Source organism: Tachyglossus aculeatus, chromosome 20 (genome assembly GCF_015852505.1).
Source record: "Tachyglossus aculeatus isolate mTacAcu1 chromosome 20, mTacAcu1.pri, whole genome shotgun sequence".
NCBI classification, from domain to species: Eukaryota; Metazoa; Chordata; class Mammalia; order Monotremata; family Tachyglossidae; genus Tachyglossus; species Tachyglossus aculeatus.
The window spans coordinates 29,711,919-29,730,117 of record NC_052085.1 but is presented as its reverse complement, the minus strand read 5'-3'; the positions used below and the strand labels follow the sequence as shown (position 1 = coordinate 29,730,117).

Here is an 18,199-nt window from a genome sequence, read left to right as displayed (position 1 = left end):
TTACCTCCTTCCCTTCCCCACAGCACCTGTATATATGTATATATGTTTGTACATATTTATTACTCTATTTATTTATTTATTTTACTTGTACATATCTATTCTATTTATTTTATTTTGTTAGTACGTTTGGTTTTGTTCTCTGTCTCCCCCCTTTTAGACTGTGAGCCCACTGTTGGGTAGGGACTGTCTCTATATGTCGCCAATTTGTACTTCCCAAGCGCTTAGTACAGTGCTCTTCACATAGAAAGCGCTCAATAAAGACGATTGATGATGATGATGATGAAATTCTTTCCTTAGTCGCTCACATCTCGGGAGGGGAAGGATGCAGCCCTCCGGGGAGGCAAGGAGGAGCGACCGCTCCAAAGAGGAGCTGCATTTCCTTCGCATCTTAACCGGCTCAGAAAAGATCAATCATTTCACAGTTTTCAGCGAAAGCTGAAGGAGATCAAAGTCGACTGCGGTTTGGTCCCCGCCTCCCGCCTTTCTAGCCTCCCCTCATCAGGGGAACATGGGCTAATACATCCCGCCCGCCAGCGAGTGCTCAAATGGCTAGCGTGGAAATGCCCTAGACCGTCTTAGCTGCAATGAAACGGTTTTGCCCACTGCAGGGATTTAGTGACAAAAACATGCTGCGTCATTCCGGGGGTTAGTTATTATTTCAGACCATTTCACCCTTAAGAAGGGGTATTGGACAATTAGGCTCGCTGCAAACATTCTGCTACTCACTTCCTGGCCTGTTTTCATTTGTATCTTGTGGTTGATCTGTTTTCGCATCTGCTCAGAAGAGCCACAGTGTCATTTTGAGAGAACTGTTAATAAGACTCCCATCAGAATAAGACAGCAAACCATGAAAAACTCGAGGTGGTAATTTTCTACCTTCTCCCCGGGCACCTTTGAATATTCCTCTTACATCTCTTCCCCTTCCAGAACTGATCCTTCCCTGGACATTTGAGGTGATTTATTTTTATATCTTTTTTTCAATGGAATCTGTAAAGCGCTTACTATGGGCCTGGTACTGTATTTAAGCGCTGGGGTCGAAAAGAGATAATCGGGTTGGACACAGTCCCTGTCCCACATTGGGGTCATAGTTTTAAAAGAGCACAGGCTGGGGAGCCAGAGGTCATGGGTTCTAATCCTGGCCCCGCCACCTGTCAGCTGTGTGACCTTGGGCAAGTCACTTAACTTCTCTGGGCCTCAGTTCCTTCATCTGTAAAATGGGGATGAAGACTGTGAGCGCCACGTGGGACAATCTGATTACCTTGTATGGGGATGAAGACTGTGAGCCCCACGTGGGACAATCTGATTACCTTGTATCTACCCCAGCACTTAGAACAGTGCTTGGCATATAGTAAGCGCTTAACAAATGCCAACCTTATTATTATTAATCCCCATTTTACAGATGACGCACAGAGAAGTGAAGTGACATGTCCAAGGTCACACAGCAGAGAAGGGGCAGAGCCGGAATTAGAACCCAGGTCCTCTGACGTCCAGGCCTGTGCTCTTCTTGCTAGGCCACGTTATTTTCAAGTGAAGAAGCCTGGCTTCAGGGCAGCAAAATCCTGCGGTCTTTACCCCAGAAGGGCATCGACTCATGATATTAAGAGCTGCACTCAGACCGCGAGCGCCATAGGGGTCAGGGACGATGTCTAACCCGATCATCTTCCATCGACTGCAGAACTTAGTACAGTGCCTGCCACAAACTTGCTAAGTGCTTACTATGTGCAAAGCACTGTACTACGTGCTGACTACAAGACAGGTTAGACACAGTCCGCGTTCCACAGTAAGTAGGAGGGACTAGGGTATAATCCCCATTTTACAGATGAGGGAATTGAGGCACAGAGAAATTAAGTGACTTGCCCAGGATCACACAGCAGACAAGTGGCAGAGGCAGAATTAGAACCCAGGTCCCCCGACTCGTAGGCCCATGCTCTTTCTGCTAGGCCAAGCCGCTTCCTTAAACAAATGATATTCATGATTACCACGGGATCAGTGAAGCAAGATGGATCATGGCTCTATCAATGTCTCCAACTATAAAGGAATTTTACCTCCCCTCATTTGTTCCTGAGCAAAAAGACAGTGTGCTCTCTTGCCCGTCTAGACTGCACGCTGCCCTATAGACCGTAACTTGCTATGGGCAGGAAACATGTCCGCTAATTCTGTTGTATTGTACCCTCCCATGCGCTTAGTACAGTGCTCTGCACATAGTAAGCACTCAATAAATACTATTGATTGTTTCACTGATATTCCCGGATACAGGAGAGAGCAGCTTCCCCTCTAATACATGAGTTCCAGGCTTCCCAATCTTTCATTTTAGACTAAAACGGGAGAGCCTCACTGAGAAAGAACCTTCCTTTTCACTTAACACTCGAACCACCTTCCGAGGGCCAGGAACGATTAGACTTTTAGACTGTGAGCCCACTGTTGGGTAGGGACTGTCTCTATGTGATGCCAATTTGTACTTCCCAAGCGCTTAGTACAGTGCTCTGCACATAGTAAGCGCTCAATAAATACGATTGATTGATTGATTGATTAGAAAAGTCCCGGATTCTAAGAGACTGAACCCATCTCCTGAACGCAAGAGTCGAGATGAGAAGAGCCCAGACCTGGGATTCGGCCCCCAAGGAGAATCCCTGAATTCACTGGGGGCAAGAAGAGGGCCAACTGGGTAAGACCCCCCAAGAAGAGGTTTCTAAAAATAGAAACCTCTTCCCTGTCCAGTCACGTACAGATTCCCTCACCGAGACCAGCGGTGGCGGCATCAGGAACGCAAACCGGTTCTACGCTCGCATCCGAAGCATACCCAGCCCAATACCGTTCTCCCCATTTCTGACCCGGTGCCGATCCGAACTCAAACTTGCCAAGTACGCGCCCCACCCTGGAAACTGGAATGCCCCCCCTGCCCACCCCGAAACCCAAGGCATGCAGGCAGAGAGGAGATATTTACCATCTTCAGCACTACGAACTAATTCTTCTTTTGGAATATCTACTTTGGCCGGATCTGTGCAGGAGAAAGTTACAGACGGTTAATGAGCCGGCTGCCCGGAGATGAAGGACACTGGAAGCCACGGGAGTTAGAAAACGAAGGGCGGAGAAGCAGCCCTGGGTGACAGCTGAACAGAAGACCAAATGAGCGAGGTGTCTTCCTCCAAATATTTTCTGTCGGGACCACCCACTCGAGCCAAGGCGAGCCAAGGATCCCATTTCCGGGCTGATGCAATTCGCATCGGTGCCCGGCAGCGCGTTGACCTCCGGAGCCGGAGGGGTCATCCCGAGCGCTCAATGGCACGGCAGCAGCGGGATCGGCCGGGAGCAGAAAGCCCAGGGCAGCGACGCCTACGTTTTCCAAGGGATTGAAAGCCCCGCTCGGGCGTGACGATCACTTTCCTACGCCCACGGTCTAGTAGCAAATATTGATGGGAATGCATCATCGTTAGACACCATCTCCGGGAGGCTGCTTGGGAAAGCCGGCTGACGGGGGAGGGATGGAGCTGGGGACCGGCTGCTAATGGGATGTTGGCAGCAGCTGAGAGTGTGGGTATCGGTATTTTAAATGCTGCGTACGGGAATACTGGAGGCGTCTTTTTTTTTTTTTAACCCTGAAAATCCCTGCATCTCTCCAACCTCCAGAAGGCAAACAGCCCCAGGACTAAGGCTGCTAAATGTAACGGCATTTAGCCGCGTGGTCTGGTGGGAAGGGTCCAATCCCGGCTCTGCCACCTAATAATAATGATGGCATTTGTTAAGCGCTTACTATGTGCAGAGCACTGTTCTAAGCGCTGGGGTGATCAAGTTGTCCCACTTGGGGCTCACAGTCATAATCCCCATTTTGCAGATGAGGGAACTGAGGCTCAGAGAAGTGAAGTGACTTGCCCAAGATCACACAGCAGACATGTGGCGGAGGTGGCATTCGAACCCATGACCTCGGACTCCAAAGCCCGGGCTCTTTCCACTGAGCCACGCTGCTTCCCTGCTGTGTGGCCTTGGCCAGGTCCCTTCACATCTCTGCGCCTTTAGTTTCCTTAACCATAAAATGAGAGGAGCAGTGTGGCCTACCGGAAATAATAATAATAATAATGATGGCATTTATTAAGCGCTTACTATGTGCATAGCACTGTTCTAAGCGCTGGGGAGGTTACAAGGCGATCAGGGTGTCCCATGGGGGGCTCACAATCTTAATCCCCATTTTACAGATGAGGTAACTGAGGCCCAGAGAAGTGAAGTGACTTGCCCAAAGTCACACAGCTGACAATTGGCGGAGCGGAAAGAGCCCGGGCCTGGGAGTTGGAGGAAGTGGGTTCTCATCCCAGCTCTGCTCCACGTCTGCTGTTTGACCTTGGGCAAGTCACTTGACTTCTCTGGGCCTCAGTTACGTCAGCTGTAAACTGGGGATTAAGACTGGGAGTCCCATGCAGGATGCGTATCCAACCTGATTACCTTATATCTACGCCAGCGCTCGGTACAGTGCTTGGCACATAGTAAGCGCTTAACAAATACCACAATGATTGTTATTATTGCTTGAGCTGTGAGCCCCATGCGGAGCTACTTAGAACAGTGGTTAGCAACAATAAGCGCTTAACAAATACCTTTACAAACAAACAAACTCCCCTTCGTGTTTACCTCAACCTGTAGCTCACCGGATCATCAATCATCAATCGTATTTATTGAGCGCTTCCTATGTGCAGAGCACTGTACTAAGCGCTTGTAAGATCTGACCAGATCTTAAGAGCTTGGCACTGACCCTGGCTTATTCTATCGGTGCTTGAGTCAGACAGAAGGGACAGGTTGGGGGCTTCTGGCTTGGTGGAAGGAGAAAGGATTCTCAATGAAGCTGGGATATTTCCAAGCAGGGCACGAGCGGCAGAGCATCCAGTGAACCGGGGCGCTTTCTGTTCCTTTTGAATAAAGAAGGATTTAAAAAAAAAAACCCACCCAGTTTCCCATGTCCCATTTGGCTGGGAAATCCAGTCTGCCTTGGCTAAGACAGGGCCACACTAGAGATTTTGGCCTACTCTATGTCTGTTATATTATACTGTACTCTCCCAAGCACTTAGTACAGTGTTCTGCACATAGTAAGTGCTCAATAAACACAACTGGCTGACCGACATAGTCCCTGCCACCGGGATGCGTGCGTAGGAGAAAGATTAGTCCAGGGAAGCACGGCAGGGGAAGGTTAGAAACGAGCTTTGCGCGGACAAGGATCGAGCCCTTACTACGTTCTGCAAAATCCAGCTAGCTCCTGCACCGCGCCTCTTGAAAACACGCCCGTCGCCGTGGCTGAGGCCGCGGGCGAAACCAGAAGCCCTGTTTCCAAGGGCCTCGCGACCGAAGGAGAACTGGCCACGGGATCCCGGGGGAGCCCCCGGTTCTGCTCGAGGAAGTGGGGCTGGAGGGTCTGCTAGCGTGCTCGGTTAGGGGAAGTGACTTGCCAAGCCCACAGCTGGAGTTCGGGAACCAAACTCCATGCAGGGGGGACCAGGGGACAGCACGGAAGCGGTTTTTCAAGCTCAAGTCGGGGGCACGGGCGGCAGGCAAGCTCGATTCTCACTTGGTGGGTCTGACGAAATGTCCTCTAGACTTTTGGAAGGCACTTTCCTATCAGCGGTCCTTTTCAAAGCCTTCAAAACGGGATTTGACTCTTCTTCCGAACCTGTTGCGAGAAAGATCAGGTGAACACTGCCCTCTTGTCGAACAAAAAGATAACCTGTCTTTAGAGAAACAAAAACGAGGCTCGCGCAAGGCCAAATGAGAGAGCGGTTTAAAAATGCCATCCAAAAATCATTCTTAGTAGAGGGCTCCACACCAAGTGGGCGCTCAATAAATACTACTAAATTGTAGGGTTTAAACCCAGCCTGGATCAGTGCTTTCACAGAGCCTCTTCAGTTTGTACCTGTCTTTAAACTATCAGCTCCTCACCAAGAACACCTCATCTATTCTATTCTATTTATTTTATTTTGTTAATATGATTTGTTTTGTTCTCTGTCTCCCCCTCCTAGACCGTGAGCCCACTGTTGGGTAGGGACTGTCTCTATATGTTGCCAACTTGTACTTCCCAAGCGCTTAGTACAGTGCTCTGCACACAGTAAGTGCTCAATAAATACGATTGATTGATTGATCTGTTAACTTACGGGACTCTCCCAAGTACTTAGAACAGCTCTCCGAATACCGTAGGAGCTCAACAACTACTCCTGACTGGTGCTGGGAAGCAACGTCCTTGCGGCGTGATCTGGTCTGCCGTGGTATTGGAAAAATTGTGTTTGTGTGTGTGTCATGTTGTGCGGGTGTGCGCGTGCTACAGTGAGTTTTCCCTACAGAGGGTTTTGCAAGGCCTTACACTATGGGAGGGCTGGGTCTATCGGGTTTCTCGTGGGTGACTCAACAGTCTAACAATCTCGTCCCCACACCTGGTTACCAGTGAAGTTCATCCAAAAAAAGAAAAAAAAAGAAAAAGTCCCCACAAGGTACCATGCGACTGAACTTTCTTCCACAAATCCCAGAAGTTAGGGGAATAGTCTAGTGCGTTTGGCATTACCGGGGAAATTTCGTAACAATAACTAAAATATAACGCTATTTTGGGGAGGGAAAATGAAAGTATATAATCTTAGCTTATTACTCCTAACTCTTAGCCTTTCACAAATCGATGTCTTATGGATTCAAACCATTTAAAACAAGGATTGTATAAACTCAAAATGCTCACGGGAAGGACGTATCCGGTTTTCTGGAGTGGAGTTCAAGCATCTAGCTGAAAAACCCGAGTCAGAGCAGCTTGTTTCCTCTTCTTCCCCTTCCTCCTCCTCCTCCTCTTCCCCTTCCTCCTCCTCCTCGTCCTCCTCCTCTTCCCCCTCATCCTCCTCCTCTTCCTCGTCCTCCTCCTCTTCTTCCTCCTCCTCCTCTTCCTCCTCTCCCCCTTCCTCATCCTCATCCTCTTCTTTTCCTTCAACTGGAGATGCCAGTATCATTTCCATCTTCTTTACTCCCACGCTTTTTTCACAGCTCACAGGAACACTGGCTGGACCACTTCCTTTCAGTAGCTCTTCCCTAACTTGAACTCCCTCTCCTCTTTGGGCCTCATTTTCACTGTCCCTCAAATTCAGGCTCGGTGTCTCACTTAGAGTTTCACCGGCTCCTGCCTCAAACTGTGGCATCTTAGTGGGAGCCGCCCCAGGGTGAGGGGTTCCGGGGTCCTGCGTGCTGCCTTCTAGGGCAGGAGGCCCTCTTCTGACACCCAGCCCAGGTTCACCTCCAACCAACTCCACATCTCTGTCCTCTGCTAGTGTCAAGACCTTTCCCTCCTCCTCCACTTCCCCAGACTCCCTTCCCTGCCCTGACTGGGCAGCTACGTGGTCAAAAAATCCCTTCCACACCGTCCCCTCGGGCGGAGGATGAGGAGTGTCAGGTGCCTCATTCGGGAGCCTCTCTAAATCGGTCCCGAGGGAATGCTCTGCTTTAGACGGAGCTACAGACTTCTCCACTGTTTCCTTTGGTTCCTCCGGAAGGCTCTTGCTTCGCCGGCCCCAGATAAGTAATTCAGGTAACGCCCAAGGGACCTCTCCCTCCGGAGGGCCATCGGGACTAGGAGTTGGGTCGTTCCCTTTTTGCGTCCTCAGTTGCAGCTCATTCCCAGAAACCCCCTGGACTCCCTTGATCAGTCTTCCCAATCTGGCGTTGAAATCGCGCATCTCAGCTTTGGAGGGAAGAACCGTTTCTTCAACAGCCTCGGAAATTTCCCTCCGAGGAGGCGCCTTCATCTTTCGAGGGTCGGAAACAACCAGGTTGGAAGATGCCAGCCCTTGGGGAGCCCCGGGCTCCTCCCGGAATAAAGGCTTCGTCCCGAGACTGGAGGAGGAAGCGACAGAAATGCCCTCCAGCAGCTTCTCCACATTTGCCCGAAACTGAGCCCGGTCAGCTTTCAGCGGCATAGCTGTCCCTCCTAGGGTGTCTTCTCCCCCTCGAGAGGGTGGCCCTTTCTCACCGCCAGCAGCCGGGTCGCCTCGACTTGGCTCCATACAATTTTCAAACAACCTCCTCCGCTCTGGCCGAGAAGCAGGCTCTGGGTGACTGATTCCCCACCAAGCCCGCTGGGAAGAAGTGGGCATTCCAGAGGCCTCCATCCACAGCTTCTCCAAACTGGCAATGAAGGTGGCAGACTTGGCAGCGGGTGGGGCTACAGCTCTCTCCACACTCTCTTCCACAGCCTCCTTCTCCTCCACATCTGGATAAACAGTGTCTCTGAGGCCCGCCGCACGGCTTGGAGAACTCCGCTGCTCCCGTGGCCCGAACCCTTTTCCTTGGCTACCTCCGTCAGCGGCTGCTTGGGGTGGTGACAGCGAGATTTCCGAAAGCAGGGCTTTCACGGCCTTGTTAAAGACGTGGTTAGGTTCTTTAGGACAGATGGCTGTTTTCACTACAAATTCTTGCTCTGGGACCTCTCTCTTCTCCTTGAACTCCGGCACTTGGGATCTCTCCCCTTCTCCCTTTGGGGCCATATCCATTTCTGACTCACGGGTCGAATCCCGAATGAAACACCTGGGTGGTTCCAACTTGCTTTCAGCAGAGAGGGGCTGAAGGACAAACTTGGAATTTATTTTTATTTCTTCTTGGGGCATCCGTCCATTTTGTCCTCTGGGAGCCTCTGTCAGATGAATGTCACTGAACTCTCTGGGTCGCTGGCTCTCGTGGGAGCCTAAATAACCTCTACTTGGATGAGTAGGGTTGGCCGTAACCCGGGTTTTCTCGTTTGAGTTGGCTCCCTGGCCCCAGAAGGCTTTTAAGCTCTCGAAATTCGCCCGATGGGAAACCCGTTCCAATGAATCCTCATCCGCCCTTTCCCCTGAGGGTCCAGAGCTCGAGCTGGAATTTTCCTGGGAAACGGGCAGCCTGCCTTTTTCCAAAAGGGAACACTCTTCGCTCCGGTCCTCTGGAGCATCGTTTCCCAACGCCGAGGGAGCGGCGTCGCTTCTGGCCTGAAAACCATCCGCTTCGTGACGTCTTCCAGGTTCCCTAGTCCTCCTCCCAGGACAAGGCATTTTCTCAGGGGCGCCAGTGGAGGGATACACTTTGGACAGGCCTGCGCGTTCCGGATTTAATCTTTCATTTTCAACACTACAGCTGTCAGGAAACTGACCGCCGTGGCCTAGGTCCACCCAGCGAGCAGTGGAAAGGCCGTACTTGCTTCGGTCTTCGGGACAGGGCCCCCCGGCAGATGTCCTAGGCCTGCTCACTTCTGGCGGGACTGAGACTTGTTTTTCCTCAGGCTGGGGGTCCTTGCCCGCCAATGGAGTAGAAGCAGCTACAGTGGCTTTCTCTCCTTCCCAGAAGGATTTGAGATCACTTACTCGCCTGTATTTCTCTGCGGCCTGAGTGGGGCTCTCGGGTCGCCGATTGGCAATCTGTGATGGGTGGACGGTCGGCTTCTCCCGAGGACTCAGCGGGCCTTCAGGTACACCCCGAGGAAGAGAACTCGGTTCTCTCTCCCCAAATCTGCCATCGCCCGCCACAGTTGGGAACCCGGCGACCTCTCGGCCCAAGAGAAATTGTAGTGGGTCAGTAGATTCCTCTCTGTTACTTTGGACTGGCGCCTTGTCTTTCAGCGCAGTGATCTCCGACGGGCCAAAACTCGCTCTTGAGTTGGGTGTTCTTCCGATTAGAAGTTCTTCCAGACGCCAGCCGGTCACCTCATCTGGCACAGAAGGCCGGCTTCCTCGGGCCCCCGATCCTTGGGGGACGCAGGTTCCACGTGACTGACCGGAGTTGGAGTGGACTTCTCCACACCCTCCTGGACCCTGACCAACCCGCGGTGGCTCTCGGCTCAGTTTGGCGGGCTTACTATCTTGATCTGAATTATAGCTCCTGGGTGGTGGTGACTTCTGTCCTCCTTCCGAGTTGACATCTCTGGGCGGAAGAATAAGATGGGGTCCGGGGACAGCTCCGTTGCCATCTTTCCCGTTTCTGAAAGGCAGCCCTTGAGACGGATACTCTGCTTTCCCGGGCTTTGGTCTGCTGGGAGTGAAAAACGCCGGACTGTAGTCACCGGGGCCTGGCCTGGGCTTCTCTTCGGCCAAGATGCCAACTCTCGGTGGCTTGGCGGGTGGCCGTCCCGGGTACTCTGCTCCCAGGTGGCTATCGGGAGGCAGACTCGTCTCGCCGGGAGGAGAACTTCGGCTAAACCAGTCTAATACCTTAGATATGGAATGGTCAGTGGCCTTGGCGAACTCAATGGCATATTTCTCAGGCTGGGAGGGCGGCTTAGCATTTCGTCCCTTCATAAGAACGCGCTTACCTTGCTGACGCTCCGCCCGGGGGAAATCAGGAACCTGAGGAGGAGCGGACTCAGGGGGACACGGCTGCCAGGCTGGAATACAAAACACTTTTTTCAAAGGAGCGCTCACATATCCTTTTTCGGGTGACTTCCTCATCTCCGACTGAGTCCTCACTTCCTCTTCTCCCATTCCCCTCTGCCTCACTCTCGTATTTGGCTTTGCCCCCTTTATTCATCCCTCCCTCAGTCCCACAGCACTTACGCAAGTATCCATTAATTTATTTATATTAACGTCTCTCTCCCTCTCTAGACTGTAAGCTCACTGGGGGAAGGGAAGGTGTCTACCAACTCTGTTATATTGTACTCTCCCAAGCATTTAGTACAGTGCTGTGCACACGATAGGCGCTCAATAAATATATTTGATTTCATTCATTCAATCGTACTTATTGAGCGCTTACTGTGTGCAGAGCACCGTACTAAGCGCTTGGGAAGTACAAGTTGGCAACATATAGAGACGGTCCCTACCCAACAATGGGCTCACAGTCTAGAAGGGGGAGACAGATTACTGTGTGGGAACACTAAAACCCTCTACCCTGGAGAGGTGGGAGTCACTGCTTGGATGGTTTCGATCATTCTTTCTTTGGGGGCAAAATCCCTAGGAAAGATCGGGGTTGGTGAAATGGAACCATCAAAGACAAGGGCCAGGTTGAATCCCTACCAAGCACCATATTAAGCAGGGAAGGGGAGTTTGGAAACATTTGCTGCTTTGGATTTCTAGGAAAGGCCGGAAGCAATTTAAACTTCAAAAGCCCCGGCCAAAATTCCTTAATATTAGATTATTTTCCTGGAGCAATTTTATTACTTTTATCTTGAAGCTCTGGAATCTTTATTTGGTTTCAGGGGGAAGCAGTGAATCGCCTGGATCACTGCAACTCATTAACGGCCAGCAGTGCTAGTCTTACGGAGATCCAGGTTTGGATTAGTTAAAAGAGATTTAGGTAAGTCTAGGTTCCCCTCAAATTCCACCGTGGAAATATTATGGTCCAGGTAGCAGGTCCCAGGGACGTGATGATTGGGAAATCACAAGGCAAACCTGATGACGTTATCTGAAGGGGGACTACAGAGGAGAGTTTGGCCAAAGATACTTTAAGGATAAAGGAATCAAAGAAAATCTCCCGATGGTCAATCCCTTGTCTGCCCGTCTGGCTTCAGGAGCCAGCACCTCAGAACACTCTGACTGAAGGGTTGAAAATTGGAAAACGCCTTAGACTTGCCTGACCTTTTTTATGGTACTGGTTAAGTGCTTACTATGTGCCGGGCACTGTACTAAGCGCTGGGGTAGATACGAGCCAAGCAGCCCATGTCCCACGTGGGACTTGTAGTATTAATCCCCATTTTACAGCTGAGGTTACTGAGGCCCAAAGAAGTTAAATGAGTTTATTTTCTGCAGTGGTATTTTTTAAGCGTTTACTACGTGCCCGGCACTGTACTGATAGAAGCTAATCAGGGTGGATGCGCTGTCCCTCGTGGGGCTCACAGTCTTAATCCCCATTTGACAGATGAGGGAACCGAGGCACAGGGAAGTGAAGCGACTTGCCCGGCATACAAGTGGCGGAGGCAGGATTAGAACCCAGGTCCTCCGACTCCTGGGCCCGCGCTCTTTCCAATAGGCCACACTTCTTTTCCTACCTGAGTTGGAAGTGGTGTCTGTGTGAAGAGGGATCTGGGATGGGGGACACGATACTTTTGGAGCGAGGATGGGGGGCACTGATTCCAGTGGAATGGGAAGGGATGGCAACGTCCCCCACAGTAAGCACTCGATAAAATACCGTCAACTGACACACTGGCAGCAAAGCGGGCGGCATTTCCCCCATCTGCTAATGGGAATCTCAACCCCTCTCTTACCCTCGGGATTTGGGGATGACTCGGATTCCAGGCTTGACTTGGAGGAGGGCTTGGCTCTAGGCTCCCCCTGAGCGTCAGCCGGGAGCTCTCTGGAAGACCACCTCGGGCTTAGGCCGTCCAAACGGGGACTCGCCACCCGATCTGAGACGCGCTCGGCGGCCGGGCCGGGCCCATTCATCTCGTACCGCTCCGAAGCCGGCGGGTTTTGTTCGGGTGAGTTAGTGTCCGTCGCAGTTGGCACGAAAGTCGGCCAAGAGGTCTGGAATGGTTTTCTGTGACCGTAGAACTCAGTATCCTCCTCCACGCCGACGTAAGGCCCCGGGTCTTCCAACTGGGCCTCAGTCTTTGCAGATCCTACTAAAGCGAACGCTCCCATTTCCTTCCCACGATGAAGTTGGGGATGCTGAGGAAGCTCTTCTTGGACTGCCGAGAATCGCACGTGCTTCAGCGGTTCCAGTGCACTGTGGGAAGAGCCCTCCTCTTCGGCCGAAGGGTCCTTCTCCAAAATGCCTTCGGGAATGCTGACAGAGGTGGGCGGATTCTTGCCCTTGGATTCCGAGTTCGGATTCCCGCGGGTCACCTCGGAATCGGTTGAGCTGGTGCTCGAGTTGCGTTTCAAAATGCCCCGGGGGGGGAAGCGGCCGTTCCCGGGCTCGGCCCTTCGTCCGGATTTAGGGAAAGGCGGTTCGTCCTCCGGGCGTCGTTCTGTGGCGTTGGAGAGGGCTCTTCTGGGTTTGGGGATTGGAGGCTGGGTTGGGCGGCTGCCCTCGGTGTCCGGAGGAATGTGCCGGGGCGGGGGAAGCTTTGGGGAGGAAAAGGATTCCTTGGAAGGGTTCGGAACAACTGGGAGAAAGAATTGGGAGAGGCAAAGGAAAAAATTCAGTGCATCCTGCAAAACGAAGACGGCAAACTCAAAGACATTTTCTGCAGACAACACACACTCGATAAAAAAATCGTCAAGGGTCTCGATTTAAAGGACAACGTGGAGAGAGCATGCAGCAGAAGCCTGGAGTACAGGAAAAACCTTCATTAAACAGCAGAAATTCTTCAGCAGAAATGAGAAAGAGAAACCAAATTTTAAAACACGACAAAAAACCACTCTCCAAATCAGCACAAAAGCGGCATGGCCTAGTAGAAAGACGATGGGCCTGGGAGCCAAAGGAACTGGGTTCTAATCCCATGTCTCCCACATGCCTGCTGTATGACCTTGGGAAAGTTACTTAACTTCTCTGGGCCTTCATTTCCTAACCTGTAAAATGGGGGTTAAATACCTGTTCTCCCTCCCCTTTAGACTGTGAGTCTCATGTGGGGCAGGGACTGGTTCTGATGCGGTTACCTTATATTTATGCCAGTGCTTAGTACAGTATTTGCACCTAGTAAGTGCGTAACACCAAGGTTCTTCTTACTCTCTCTATTGTTATTATTATTATTATTATTATTAAAACACTCAGCTATGCTTTTGCTACAAAGTTCTAAGGGGCCATGGGCTTTGGGGAATTTATTCTCGGAAGAAATGAAAAAAATCTCCCTGCTCATTTATCGCTGCCCCATTCTCAACCCATCTCAACTTCTTCCAAGGCAACTAAATAAAGAGCTCACCTCCCTGGCTCCATTCCTAGCCAGTAGCCCCATGGACGCCTCGCGCCTCGCGCTCCCAGAGAAAGACCATTAATCGTGTTATAATACTAATGATGCTATTTGATATGTACTTACTATGTGCGGAGCACTGTTCTAAGCGCTGGTGGCGGGAGTGCAAGTTGATCAGGTTGTCCCCCGTGGGGCTCACAGTCTTCATCCCCATTTGACAGATGAGGGAACTGAGGCCCAGAGAATAATAATAATAATAATGGCATTTATTAAGCCCCAAATTAAGCAATTTGGGGCAAGGCACTTCACTGGGCCCCAGTTACCTCATCTGCAAAATGGGGGTGGAGACTGTGAGCCCCATGTGGGACAACTTGATTAAATGTATATATGTATATTAAATGTATATATGTTTGTACATATTTATTACTCTATTTTACTTGTACATATTTATTCTATTTATTTTATTTTGTTAATATGTTTCGTTTTGTTGTCCGTCTCCCCCTTCTAGACTGTGAATCCGCTGTTGGGTAGGGACCGTCTCTAGATGTTGCCAACTTGCACTTCCCAAGCGCTTAGTACAGTGCTCTGCACACAGTAAGCGCTCAATAAATACGATCGAATGAATGAATGAATGGACCATTCCATTCTCCCCTGGATAATCCCGGCTGACGGAAACGCTTGGGGGAAGAAGCACGTGGAAGTATCCGGCAGGGGAAGCGGCGTGACCTGGGAGAAAGAGCCCAGGGCTGGGAGTCGCGAGGACCTGGGTTCTAATCCCAGCTTCACCGCTTATCTGCTTGTGTGACCTTGAGTAAGTCACTTCACTTCTCGGTGCCTCAGTTCCCTCATCTGCAAAATGGGGATTAAGATTGGGAGCCCAGTGGGGGACGGGGACTGTGTCCAACCTGATTACTTTGTATCTACTTCAGTGCTTAGAACGGTGCCTGGTACATAGGAGCACTGAACAGATTCATTCATTCATTCAGTCGTATTTATTGAGCGCTTACTGTGTGCAGATACCATCCCTAAACCTCACTGGGATGACAGGGAATGGGTGGAAAGGGGTTCACCGGGGGGGAAGTGGTCTAATCTCTGCTTTCTCTGATGGAGCCAAAGCAGCACGACCAAATCCCGAATCCGGCAGTCAGTGACGGACGGAACGGGACGATTCGTGAGCTCTGGGACTTTCCAGATCTGGATTATATCTTCTCCCAGGCAAGTGACCAGATGGTTCGGACAGACGGATCATGATGAAATCCCAACTTTCTCCTGGAAGTTCTATTTTGCAACAGGAACCCACTGATTTCCCTGTAGTCAAGAGTTTAGCACCATTAAAAATATGTGACCCCCCGAAAAAATATTTACCCTCTTTTGATGTACGAGGGAAACCAGTTGTTCCGCTTCCTGACTGTTCGCTTTTGGTCTGGATATATAAATTATTCTCTGGAACGCTGGAGCTATTAAATGGATTCTTCCTGGGCTGGGAAAAAAAAAAAATGTTTATTACATTTATATCTGAGGTGGAAACAGCTGTACAGTGTTAGGGGTGACAGCCTACCAATCAATCAATGTTACATATTGAATGCTTACTATGTGGAGAGCACTGTATTAAACCCTTAGGAGAGTACAGTACATCAGAGTAGGCAGGGAACATTCCCTGCCCACAGCGAGCTTACAGTCTAGAGGGGGAGACAGATATTAACATTAATATTCATGAATATCCACCCCTTTCTCAGCCCCACAGCACAGCATGGCATTGTGGCTAGAGCACGGGCCTGGGTGTAGGAACGTTATGGATTCTAATCCCGGCTCGACTACTTATCTACTGTCTCAGGCAAGTCGCTTCACTTCTCTGTGCCTCAGTTGCCTTATCTGTAAAATAGGGATTGAGATTGTGAGCCCCACATGGGACAGGGACTGTGTCCAACTTGATTTGCTTGTATTCACTCCAGCGCTTAGTACAGTGCCTGGCACATAGAAAGCGTTTAACAAATACCATTATTATTATTATTATTATTACCTCCACTATTTACTTATATTAAGCCTGGCACATAGAAAGTGTTTAACAAATACCGTTATTATTATTATTGTTACATCCATTATTTATTTATATTAAGCCTGGTACATAGAAAGCATTTAACAAATACCATTATTATTATTATTATTGTTACATCCACTATTCATTTATATTAAGCCTGGCACATAGAAAGCATTTAACAAATACCATTATTATTATTATTATTATTATTATTGTTACATCCACTATTTATTTATATTAAGCCTGGCACATAGAAAGCATTTAACAAATACCACTATTATTATTATTGTTACATCTACTATTTATTTATATTAAGCCTGGCACATAAAAAGCATTTAACAAATACCATTATTATTATTATTGTTACATCCATTATTTATTTATATTAAGCCTGGCACATAGAAAGCATTTAACAAATACCATTATTATTATTATTATTATTATTATTATTATTGTTACATCCATTATTTATTTATATTAAGCCTGGCACAGAGAAAGCGTTTAACAAATACCACTATTATTACTATTATTATTATAGTTACATCCATTATTTATTTATATTAAGCCTGGCACATAGATAGCGTTTAACAAATACCATTATTATTATTACTATTCTTAGTGTTACATCCATTATTTATTTATATTAAGCCCGGCACATAGAAAGCGTTTAACAAATACCACTATTATTACTACTATTATTATTATTATTATAGTTACATCCATTATTTATTTATATTAAGCCTGGCACATAGAAAGCGTTTAACAAATACCATTATTATTATTACTATTCTTAGTGTTACATCCATTATTTATTTATATTAAGCCCGGCACATAGAAAGCGTTTAACAAATACCACTATTATTACTACTATTCTTATTATTAGATCGATTATTTATTTATATTAAGCCTGGCACATAGAAAGCGTTAACAAATACCATTATTATTGTTACATCTAGTATTTATTTATATCAATGTCTGTCTCCACCTCTAGACTTTACACTCATTATGGGCAGGGAATGTGTCTGTTATACTGTTACATTGTATTCTTCCAAGCGGTTAGTACAGTGTTCAATAAATCATCATCATCATCATCAATCATATTTATTGAGCGCTTACTGTGTGCAGAGCACTGTACTAAGCGCTTGGGAAGTCCAAGTTGGCAACATATAGAGATGGTCCCTACCCAACAGTGGGCTCACAGTCTAAAAGGAGGAGACAGAGAACAAAACCAAACATACTAACAAAATAAAATAAATAGAATAGATCATCATCAATCGTATTTATTGAGCGCTTACTATGTGCAGAGCACTGTACTAAGCGCTTGGGAAGTACAAATAAATAGAATAGATATGTAATACATAATGACACAGGCCGACTAATGGCATATACAGCCTCGGCCTTTTCACCAAAAGAATAACATGTTAAACGCTTTGCTGTAGAAGAATAACAGATTAAACGCTTTTCTGTACCCTAAGCATAGGTTCAAGCCCTATCCACCCTGCCCTCCTAACTGTTTTGCTCTGCTCAAGCATTCTCAGGGCTAGGCTCGCACGACTCTGAAAGGAAGTCTGAGTTGGAACTACCTTTGCTGTCGAAACGGCTGTCTTGCTCGCGTCGTCTTTAGGGACGTCTAATCCACCCGAAATCGGATGTGACCCGGTGAGACTGCAAAAGAAACCGCCGTTAACCCAGGCCGAGAGACGAGGCTTCAATACTCCGAGCCAGGAGAAGCAAAGAAAAATGACCCCGATTCTCCAGGCTTCTCTTTCTCGACACCATTATGCTTTTACTCCCAGCGCTTAGAACAGTGCTTTGCACATAGTAAGCGCTTAATAAATGCCATTATGATTATTATTATTTACTGGAGAACAGGAACTGCAACTTGCCTCTACAAGACACTCAGATTGCAGGTTTGCACAGGCTGTAGGACGTGTAGGAGCTCACGTTCCTGATGCTACCAACGGCAGGGCAGTGGGGAGGAAAGAGGACGGAGGAAGAAAGAAAGCCGCGTGTCCTAATGGACAGGCCCGGGAGTCAGAAGGACCTGGGTTCTAATGTGTCGTCTGCTGTGTGACCTCGGGCGAGTCACTTCACATCTCTGTGCCTCAGTTAAATCAGCTGTGAAATGGAGATTGAGACTCTGAGCCCTATGCGGGATAGGGGCCGTGCTCAAATTTATTAACTTGTATCTATAATAATAATAATAATAATGGCATTTGTGAAGCGCTTACTATGTGCCAAGCATGTTCTAAGCGTTGTGGGGGGTACAGGGTGATCAGGTTGTCCCCCGTGGGGCTCACAGTCTTCATCCCCATTTTACAGATGAGGGAACTGAGGCCCAGAGAAGTGAAGTGACTTGCCCAAAGTCCCACAGCTGACAAGTGGCGGAGCCGGGATTTGAACCCATGACCTCG

At 48.8% G+C, this 18,199-nt stretch overlaps 1 protein-coding gene across 4 annotated transcripts in view; it reads right to left on the bottom strand.

The window, feature by feature from the left end:
• The window catches only part of SYTL2 (synaptotagmin like 2), a 112,958-nt gene that overhangs the window by 25,535 nt on the left and 69,224 nt on the right, over positions 1-18,199 (bottom strand). The window contains exons 10-16 of one of the 4 annotated variants that reach the window (XM_038761940.1): positions 17,369-17,450; positions 15,113-15,227; positions 12,161-13,003; positions 10,277-10,348; positions 5,546-5,647; positions 2,945-2,998; positions 727-774 (exon numbers count right to left, since the gene is read on the bottom strand). In XM_038761940.1, the coding sequence (XP_038617868.1) occupies positions 727-774; positions 2,945-2,998; positions 5,546-5,647; positions 10,277-10,348; positions 12,161-13,003; positions 15,113-15,227; positions 17,369-17,450 (1,316 nt within the window). Of the gene's footprint in view, positions 1-726; positions 775-2,944; positions 2,999-5,545; positions 5,648-6,694; positions 6,802-10,276; positions 10,349-12,160; positions 13,004-15,112; positions 15,228-17,368; positions 17,451-18,199 lie in introns of those variants that run through there. The other 3 variants (XM_038761944.1, XM_038761941.1, XM_038761942.1) reach the window with 3 other exon arrangements.